We start from the raw sequence: 10343 nt of genomic DNA, 5'->3' as shown, positions 1-10343 counted from the left end.
CCCAGGTGACCCTGCCCACTCTCTTGTGCTACCTGAGGTTCTCTCAGGGGGAGGGGAGGGCCAGAGGCTGGTCACCTCCTTCCTCCTGTGTGAGCAGCGCCCTCCAGGGGGTCTGTCTGCTGGGAAGAAGTGGAGTCCCTGGTTAGTGAACAAGTTCTGGATGGCGGTTGTCTCCAGGGCCCAGGGCTGTCTTATCTGTGATGTCTGCTTCCTGATGGACAGAAGGAGCTGTGCTGGGCGTTCAGGGTCTGGCTCTATCTGGGCACTGTGGGGATTCTGAGGACCAGTTTCTCCTCTGCAGCGTCCAGCACACACTTCCTCCTTCCGACGTGACCTCTGTTTATCTCAGGGTCTGTGCTGTCTCTTGATCTGGTACATCCCTTAGTTTGAGCTCAGGGTTGGCCTCTTCTTCCAGCTCCCAGGTCCTGGGACCCCCAAAGATGGCAAACAGGGCCACCATCCCTTCCCTTTCTGAGGCACAGAGCTGTCTGGGAGAACTAAAGTTGCAGCTAAACCAATGACAAAGCTGTTCTCAAAGGCTTTAATGATGGACAATCTGCATCCCAATGTGCTCATCTGCACGGCTCAGAACAATGGGAAATATGTAAGGAGGTCTGTGCCGGTGATGACAATTGCTTCCCAGTGTGCTGACCTCGGTAAACCAAACAAACAGTACAGTTCTCTCCGCATGAGACATTAATGGATCATTACGAACGGGTACAGCTGCGCAGCGCCAGCACTTTGTTAAAAATATTCTTTTCATCTCGTGTCTGTCCCGTAATCACAATGGAAGCATTGTGCAAGTCAGCCGTGTGCACATGCGTGGTATGTATGCTCACGTTGTCCATGCCTGTTAACGTGCATTGTCAAGTGTAGCTGCTCCACCGTGCTTCTCCTGTTGTCACCTCCTCCCGAGAGTCGCAGCTTCCAGACAGCACACACCCCCACAAGTCAGATACACTCAAACGTCTCAGCACGGCCCCACTGCCCACATCAGCACTGGCTTCATGAAGCTCACTGTCGGGTTGAGTTCACTCCAGGCAGTGGAGTGTACGCAACCAGAGCCCTTCTCCGTCACAAGCCTCACATCAACTGCTAGCGCTGCTAGCCTTCCTCTCGGTGGGTAGCACCTTCCCCCGAGGAAACCACACACACTTGCGGTCATAGCTCTTCTCCTGGCAAGCAGCGGAGCACCCAGGATGGGTGAGGGGACCTGTGTTACCCCAAGACAATGGAGAACTCCTTTCACTGGTCCCTCAAACTGAAGACGACCTTGGGGGTCATGTAGGTCAAGCTGGGGAGACCTAGAGAGTCACACACGGTTATGACTAGATCTCTTTGTGAGGTTTACTATTTATTATTTTCCTTTTTATGCAGGGTCTCTACAAAACTCTGGCTTCCCTGGTCTTGCTTTGTAAACCAGGTTGGCCTTAAACTTGGAGATCTGCCTGTCTTGGTCTCTGAAGTGTAGAATGAAAGGTATGTGCTGCCACACCCAGCCTAGACCTTGTGGTAACCATTCTACCATTCTACAACCGATGGAGACCGTGAGGGTCACCCAGGGGTTCAATGCAGTTTCAAGCTAAAGAGGACCGTGAATACCATCCTAGTTTTGATCAGGTCTTAGGAGAAAATGACCGGATAACATTGAGAGCAAATCCCTTAACAAACACCGGTTGAGAAAGTCTCAAGCACAGGCAAGAGTTGTGCACAGGAGGAGACAAGTGAAGCTGGCAGAGACACTCGTGAGGACCAGCATCCTGTACCTATTCTGGATCCTTCTGACACTCACTACCATATAATAATTTGCTATATAAATGACCAGACTATGTTTCTTCAAGAAAGAGGGAAGCCAGACATACTAATACATTGGTGGGTTCTTTAACTTAAAGAATAGGGGAGATAAAAGCCCCACTACGCATAACCCAAGTATGTGTAACTATAGGAGGGCGGAAAGTCCACTCCTACCATTCACATCTTAGCAGAGGAGGGGTTATCAGCACAAAGACCTCCCTGTAGACAGATCTCATATCCCGTGAGCTCACACACTGCGGGAGTCCAGAGGAGTAACCACCACAGGTGGTACATCCCACATCTTCAGCTGCTGGCTGCGGTGAAACTTTGTGCTGGAACAGATGAAGCTTGCCTGAGGATCAGAGTGCAGAGCTAAGCCACTAGTTAGCCATAGAGACCAGGCAGTGGTGGCACACACCTTTAATATCAGCCCTCCGGAGGCAGAGGCAGGTGGATCTCTGTGAGTTCAAGGCCATCCTGGGTAGCACTAGATTGATCCAGTCTCAAAGAGAAACAGAGCCAGGCAGCAGTGGCTCACATTTTTAATACTAGTACTCGGAGTCACACACCTTTAATCCCAACACTAAGGAGGTGGAGACAGATAGAGATATGGCTGGGCGGAGAGAGGAATGAATATAAGGCGGGAGGAGACAGGAGCTCAAGGAGTTAAAATCTGAGGACTTGTAGAGACAGGATACCCCATTCAGTCTTGAGAATTTCGTAGAGGTAAGAACTGATGCCTGGCTTCTCTGCTTCTCTGATCTTTCAGCTTTCACCCCCCGATGTCTGACTCCAGGTTTTTGTTATTGACACCAATTAGAAATCATGCTCCAGCTGCATCATAGTTCCTGAACCACGAGAGGACGGTGCTCCTGTGAGACCGACCAAGAGGAAATATTACTCTATTAAAACCCGTTCATCACAGCCAAAGAGGCCGTGGGAGTGAGACCAGGTACTCTATCAACCCGCTCATCACAGCCAAAGAGGCCATGTGGGAGTGAGACCAGGAAGTTCAGTTGGAGGTACAAGTGAAAGGCTCACAGTAGTTCAAGATCCAAAATATGTCAAGGTCACCTTGATGACCTGCACAGGATTAAACTAGTCAATATTACAGCGTGAGTAGGAGTAGTCCTGAGGCCCAGTGGCGGTGCCTGCTGAGGGAGGGAGAGTTACTCTCTTGAGGATGTGGCCGCTAGGAGATTACTCACGCCCAGTCAGGCACGTGTAGATGAGCAGCACCAGTTGGACTTGGAGTTCTGCATGGGGCCACTCTGTGTGGTTGGAAGGAAGAGACGGTAGGTGAATATGGTCCATTTACCCTGTAAGTATGTATGACCGTTCAAAGATTAAAAAATATTGGTAAAAATCCAGGCTGCTCACCGAGAAAGCCCATGCACCACAGTGGAACAAATACCCATCCCAGCGTGTGCACAAATGTCAACAGAGAAGCACAAGTACTCGAGAACACAGGGTACCATGACTCCCCCAAGTGTAAGACTCCCCAGCTCCGTGACCAACTCTAAACATACCTGAATGATAACATGACAAAGGATGGTTTCTAAAATGATCTATGAATTCAAAGAGGCCAACATAAATAGCTGAGCAAATCACAGAAAATAACACTGGACAAAACAGTTTTTCAGTAAGGAAATGGAGATTCTGAAAAACAGACAACTGGACTCCTGGAAAAGAAACACCCAGTAACCTGTACAAGAACATGGTAGAAAACCTCACAGACACATTAGATCAAGTGAAAAAGAGACTGCCAGGGGCTGGAAGCCATGGCTGGTGTGTAACCACACTCTGAAAGTAATAAGGAAAAAAGGCAGAATAAACAACATACAATCAATAGTAAAACTAGGTGTAGCGACGCTTGCAGTTAATACCAGCACTTGGGAGGCAGAGGTAGCTGAAATCTGTATGTTAGTGGCCAGCCTGGTCTTCAGAGAAAGCTTCAGGCCAGTCAGGGCTACCCTGTCTTAATAAAACAAACAAAAATGTGAAGACACACCAGGACTAAGACAACCCTTACAAAAGGAAGTATGTAACTGGGTGCTAGTTTCTAGTTTCAGAGGCTTAGTCCATTATCATCATGGCAGGGAGCATGGTGGCAGGCATGACAGACATGGTGCTGGAGAAGTAGCTGAGAGCTACATCCTGATTGGCCTGGCTTGGGCTTTTATTTATTTTTTTTTAATTTTTTTTAATTTTTTGAGACAGGGTTTCTCTGTGGTTTTGGAGTCTGTCCTGGAACTAGCTCTTGTAGACCAGGCTGGTCTCAAACTCACAGAGATCCGCCTGCTGGCTTGGGCTTTTAAAGCCTCAAAGACCTCCCCTGGACACACTTCCTCTGACAAGGCCACACCCACTCTAGGGCTCAGTAATCCTTCTAAAATAGTGCCACTCCCTCATGACTAAGCATTTAAATATATGGGCCTATAGGAGCCATTCTTATTCAAACCGCAACAAAAACCAAAATACTCTAAAAGCAAAGTCAACCATTAAAAAATGGAATGAACCTATAATCAAAATAGATGGGCAAAAAGAGGTACAAAGTCAGTGACCAAAGACCCATTCAGTAGTAAAATAACAGATTCTCCTGCCCCACAAAGTCCTGGTGAAAATGGACAGACTGGCAGAATTGTGTTTAGAGCCCTAAATAGACTTACCAAGATAGAGCTGTCTGCCCCCAATTCAGTTAAACTGTCATAAGTAAAGGACAAAGAAAAAATACTGGGAGTGAAGTCTGTTGGCTAGAGGGGTTGCTGGAATCTGGGGATCTCTCCCTTCCCAGTACAAGGGACCCGAGCCACAGCATAGGACAGAGAGCCTCAGAAATCAGCCTGTGCTCTCAGTGACCACCCAGGACCTTGTCTCCTGGGTGACTCCAGATCCTAGGAGGTTGACAGTCACTGGTAGCCATTACACCTCCCAGCAATGACTGAGTGTTAATGGTCTCCACTCTCCGATTGAAAGACACAGCTTAGCAGTTTGGATTAAAAAACAGGATGCATCTTAGGTATTGCTTCCAGATGCGGAGCTGCTGGGTTTGTTTGCTTTACTGGGTTTTGGTCTTGCTTTAGTATGGGCCCTCCTTGCTATGTCTTAGTTTTCCCTTTTAGAATGCGAATGTTTCTTGTGTGCTATTATTTGTTGGAAACACGTCACTTGTTTTTTATTTTATCGATCAAAAATGGGACTTGGAACGCCTTTAATCCCAGCACTCGGGAGGCAGAGGCAGACGGATCTCTGTGAGTTCTAGGCCAGCCTGGTCTACAAGGGCTAGTGCCAGGACAGGCTCCAAAGCTACGGAGAAACCCTGTCTCGAAAAACTAAAAAACAAAAAAACAAAAAAACAAAAATGGGACTTGGAATTCAGACTTTCAGTGTTGGAGCTGTTCAAGGGCGATGTTAGAGTTAAAACCTTGCTTTTTATTTAAACAGAAAAGAGGTGATGATGTGGGATTCTCCTCTGTATGCTGTGAATACCATTGGTTAATAGAGAAACTGCCTTGGCCTCTTGATAGGTTAGAACTTAGGTGTGTGGGGGGGGGAGGAACTAAACTGAATGTTGGGAGAAAGGAGGTGGAGTGAGAGAGAAGCCATAGAGCCGTAGGAGACAGAGGCGCTAAAACTTTGCTGGTAGGCCACAACCTTGTGGCAAAATATAAAATAATGGAGATGGGTTAATTCTAGATATAAGAGCTAGCTAGCAATACGCTTAAGTAATTGGCCAAGCAGTCATTTAAATAATACAGTTTCTGTGTGGTTATTTTGGGGCTCAGCAGCCGGAAACAAAACAAATGGCCTCCTTTCAACAGGGGACTAAGTGTATTTTTTATTATGAGATGGCCATGAGTCTATAAATATAAGAAGTGGGTGGTTATGGCTTAAAAAATAATGTGCTTGGATGTAATGATGAAGGCAGGTGGAGCTGTGAGAATTAACATTGCCAACTTGACAGGATCTAGGATCATCTCGGTGACTGCCTGTGGCCAAGCCTGTGGGTAGGTTAGCCCCTGGGAACGGTTGTGAGGATTGTCTAGATGGGGCTCACTGAGAGAGGAGACCTAGCCTGGGTGTGGGTGGCATCATATGTTGGGGTTCGGTCCTGGACTGAATGAAAAGGGACAGTCATGATGAACCCTACGTCTCCTCGCTCCCTGCTTTCTGACTGTGATGCAGTGTGACAGGCCGTCCTCTGCATGTTCTGCCACCCCGGTGCTCCTGCCACAGTGGGCTACACTTGAACTGTCAAAATAAAAATGCTACGATGCTTTTGCCGTGTGTCTTGCCACAGCAGTGAGCAGCTAATGCAACCAATGCAACCAATAAAATCAATGTACAGATTCAATGCAATCTCCATTAAAATGCCAACGCCACTCTTCACAGAAATTGGAAAAATAATCTTAAGGTTTTCATTTAGAAGCAGAAACAACCCCAGTTAGGAAAATGATCCAATACAGACAAATAAAGCAAGAATGAAAGAGGAAATAAAAGGTTTTTCCCACACCTGAATTCAAGGTATATCACAGAGCCATAGTGACATGCGCACTGCTGGTGCACGGAATGGAAGCTAGCCTACCTGCTACGGAACTCAGTATGGAGGATCTTCAGAAAAACTCAAACAAGAGCCACCTTGAACCTGTTCTGGGTATTTATGCATTGGACCTCAAATCAGCACATCATGGAGTTGTTTAAACACCAATGTTTATTGCAACACAGTTCACAATAGCCAAGTTATAGAACCAGCTTATGTTTCTGACAACAGAGGAATTGATAATGAAAATGTGCTGTGTATATGTGTATGTGTGTGTGTTTTCTCTCTCTCTTTTTTGCCAATAACAGACTCCAGAACAATGATCCACAGCTACATATTCATGGCAGGCAGTGGCCGAACAAACCAGGCAAGTGCTCCTAAGCCCTTTTGGACAGAGACCTTAATGAGGTCACTAGGGAGAGTTACCAGGGAGAGCTCAGCTTTGTCATCAGTTCAACACCTGGAGTTCAGAAGGGACCCTTTCAACAGCAGCAGAGACGTAAACCATTACCTGCCCATTCATGCCTATGGTTCTCTATCTGCCTGTCTCCTGGGGACTCTACCTGAAAACTCTCTGTTCGGCCAGGGCTGCGCATCTTGCCAGCAGCACAGCAGGAAGACAGATAAGAAAGTCCTCGCTCTTCTGTTAGCTGCCATAGTCCCTCCAGCAGAAGAAGGAGGCGTGATCTCCTGGATACGTAGAATGTCCAGGACCTGTGACATCACCACCAGGAAGAGGTCTGGGTTCCTTTTCCTGGTAGGTAGGACTGTGCTTGTCTGCTCCTGAGAAGAGGCTGATGGGAGTCTACCACAACTGAGAGTATCTCTACTTTGTTCCTCTGCCGGTACCGTGTCTGTCTCAGTCCCCAGACCTTCGAGAACCAGAGAGGTTGGGCATCAGCTAAGACTCCTGACATGAGGGTCAAACCCCAGCATATCTTTTTCCACGAACAGATGGGATGGAAGGATGCTGGAGGACTTGATGAAGCGCAGGATGTATGCCCGAACAAGCAGAGCCAGACGGTCCACGAAGAGAGTGGCCTATGGTTCTGCAGTTCCAGGGTCCTGAGGTTCCGGGAGCTCAAGCCCCTCCCTTCCTCTCTTCTTTCTTTGCATCTGCTCCAGACCCGTTCCCTGAAATATTGCCACAGGACAGGGTGTATGGCCGCATTTTCTGTCATCTTCCAGTTCTCCCTCTTCTCCATCAGTACCGTGCAAAGTCCCCCAAATGGTCCTTCTGGTTGGCTCATCTGGGCTCCATACTTTCCCTGGACAAACCCAGCACCCAGAAAGGGCATACAGAATGCACTGGGTTCGGGGCATCTGCTGACGGTCCTTAACTTTGTGCGTACGGAATGGTGTTGCCCACGGTGGACTGGGTCCTCCTACATCAGTTGGAGTCCACGGGCTAACCTACCTGCGATGTCCATCTTGACACCTGGGAACACCGATGTGTCTCATGTATGTTTCTCGTGAAAATTGTGTGTGTGTGTGTGTGTGTGAGAGAGAGAGAGAGAGAGAGAGAGACTCTTGTCTTTCCACTCAGTGGTTCTCATAATCTCATGCATATCCGCAGTCCACTGAGGCTGACTTCCTGTGGCAGTGCCTGCCGGCCTGCTCTACTGCTGAGATTTTACCCCTGTGTCCTCCACTTGGGCTTCAGTCCCACCCGGTTCCCTTTGTTTTCCACAGGACATTGCTGCCATGGCTTCAGTCAGCAACTAAGTCTGCTTGCTCGCGAACTGCCCGCTCCTCTGCCTGACTTAAAACCCCAGGAGAGGTCGTGCTGGGGTGATACTGCCAGTAACTAGTCACCGAGTGAGCCAACTTGGTGGTGAGCTAGAATGTCCGGCAGGTTGTGAACGCAAAAGGGAGGAACTTTTTTTTCTTGCTTTTGTTGGATTCAGGGTTTTGATAAATAGAAAATTCATGACTGAGGTTTTTTTTTTTTTTTAATATTTATTTATTTATTATGCCTGCAGGCCAGAAGAGGGCGCCAGACCTCATTACACATGGTTGTGAGCCACCATGTGGTTGCTGGGAACCTTTGAAAGAGCAGGCAATGCTCTTAACCACTGAGCCATCTCTCCAGCCCCACGACTGAGTTTAAGCTGTAGGCCACCACCTGAGACTGGTGATCAGGATGGAAATTTTAAAGGTGCTGTTAAGCAGATGGTAATGAAACACTCGGACTAAAATTGCTCTTAAAATCCCCCGGGCCACAGAAATCTCACAAAGCCACCTCCACGCTGCTCTTTGCTCATCTACGCTTTGCAGCAAAAACAATGAACAAAAAGTTTTGAAAGTGCAAGATTTTTTTTTAGCCTATTCTTCATTTATCATAAACTTCTAAGCCCTATTCTCTATCCAACTGGTCTCACTCCTATTGTTCCTTACAAACATTTGGTAATATTTGGGTGGTGTCACGGACCAGCCTCAACAATAATACCGCTTGCCAGGGTAGCTGCATGGGGATTAGAAAAATAGTAAAGAGAACGAAGATGTGAGTGAAAATAATAAAACAGAAAACACAGGTTAGTACCAGGAGGGAGTTCCAGCAAATACTGAAGTCACCTGTGTTTAATTTCCAATTGCTTAAAATACTCCTGACCCCGGGAGGTAGTTGTAAGATAAGAAATTGCATTAACAGGTCACAAGGAAGTGAACAGACCAGTTGAAGGTCGCAGGTTAAACTTCTGTTGCCAAGACAAGTCACATTCACACCCTAGACCAAAATGTCGGGTAGGCAAACCACTCCCTGGGTGGAATCCATTGTTATCTCCCTAAGGGAGTAGGAACTTAGTTGTATTCTTACACTTTTGTTTGAGGTAGAAACTTATCTACTTCTCTTTTCCTGAACTACAAAGTCTAGATATTAGCCACACCTGTTGACAATAATCTTGAGAGCAGAACTGAGTTGGTGTGACCTGCCCCTGTGGAGACAACTGGAACACACCAAATCAAGTCAAAATTAAAAGGCAGTATTTTTCCTCCCTGTGGAGGCCCAAAAATGTGAGCTTATTTCCATCTGGAGCAAAGGTTAGAGCTGGAACTCACCTCTGTCCCTTCAAGGTTACTGTCTGTTTCTACCTTAGACAAAGGTCCCACCTAGATTTTTTTTTTTTTTTTGTAACTTCGGTGTTCTCAGACGTGGAGTTTGTAGATGACAATGTCTTGTCACAGTAGCACAAAAATAATCTCTAGATTATTGCACACCCCAGATTTGACCAAAGGCTGGTCTTTTGTGCTTGTCTGCGCTGTGCTCTGGCCTCAGGAGCCTTATCTCTGTCTGTAGCCTCTTCTCCCAGGTGGTGTCTGACTGCATCCTCCCTTCGGCAAGATTCCGGTTAGCTTCAGTTTTTTCCACATTTCTCTTTTCCCTGAGGCTTCCTCTGTCTATCCGCTGAGCCCACCTTTTTGGTTCCGAATGCCCATCTGTGTTCACATTTGTGTTCGGTCTCTCCCCTAGAGACCCTGTGATGGTGGTGACCTAGGTTGAAGGTCTCCTCCCTGGCTCACCTTATTGAACAAGAGTCCCTGAACAACTTACTGTCCCAACAGCAGCCTCAGGCAAGCTGTTGGAGGATTGTGCCTTTGGTAATGTAGTAGAAGGCTTCCTGCCTTGACACGGGGTTGTGGGAGGATCTGGTAGCTATATTGCAGAAATAAAGATGTCTATCCAAATAAAAAACAGGAGGTTTCTCCAAAACTTGAGGTGACTGGAGAGTCAGATATCCTGATTTGAGATTGGTAGAGACTCCAGGCAGGCCAAGGATTGGGGGAAGACAGGGTAGGGGGAGGGAACTCCCATAGAGCTGTTGGCTAAGGACATTGAGGGTGGGTCAGTGCAAACTCTGCTCTGGTGGAGTTGGCCGGGAGGCTGTTGGCTTTGGTTGGCCTGTGGGCTGTTAAGTCCAGGCAACGCTGGGTGCGTTATTGCAGAAGTTGTTCTTGAGAGCGTGGCTTCCGGGTTGGTTGCTATGGATAGGATACAGTTCGCTTATGCACA

At 47.4% G+C, this 10343-nt stretch overlaps 1 protein-coding gene across 1 annotated transcript in view; it reads right to left on the bottom strand.

Annotated features, from left to right (window-relative positions):
• Window positions 1-7136, bottom strand: part of Spaca7 (sperm acrosome associated 7) — a 15839-nt gene extending 8703 nt beyond the window's left edge. The window contains exon 1 of the mRNA XM_050136511.1: window positions 6898-7136. Within this exon, the coding sequence (XP_049992468.1) occupies window positions 6898-7057 (160 nt within the window). The 5' untranslated portion in view covers window positions 7058-7136. The remainder of the gene's footprint in view (window positions 1-6897) is intronic.
• Between the last annotated feature and the right edge of the window lie 3207 nt (window positions 7137-10343).

Source organism: Alexandromys fortis, unplaced genomic scaffold (assembly GCF_014885135.2).
Source record: "Alexandromys fortis isolate MF-2015 unplaced genomic scaffold, M_Fortis_MF-2015_v1.1 scaffold_3, whole genome shotgun sequence".
In the NCBI taxonomy this organism is placed as follows: domain Eukaryota; kingdom Metazoa; phylum Chordata; class Mammalia; order Rodentia; family Cricetidae; genus Alexandromys; species Alexandromys fortis.
This window is presented reverse-complemented; position numbering and strand designations above follow the sequence as displayed.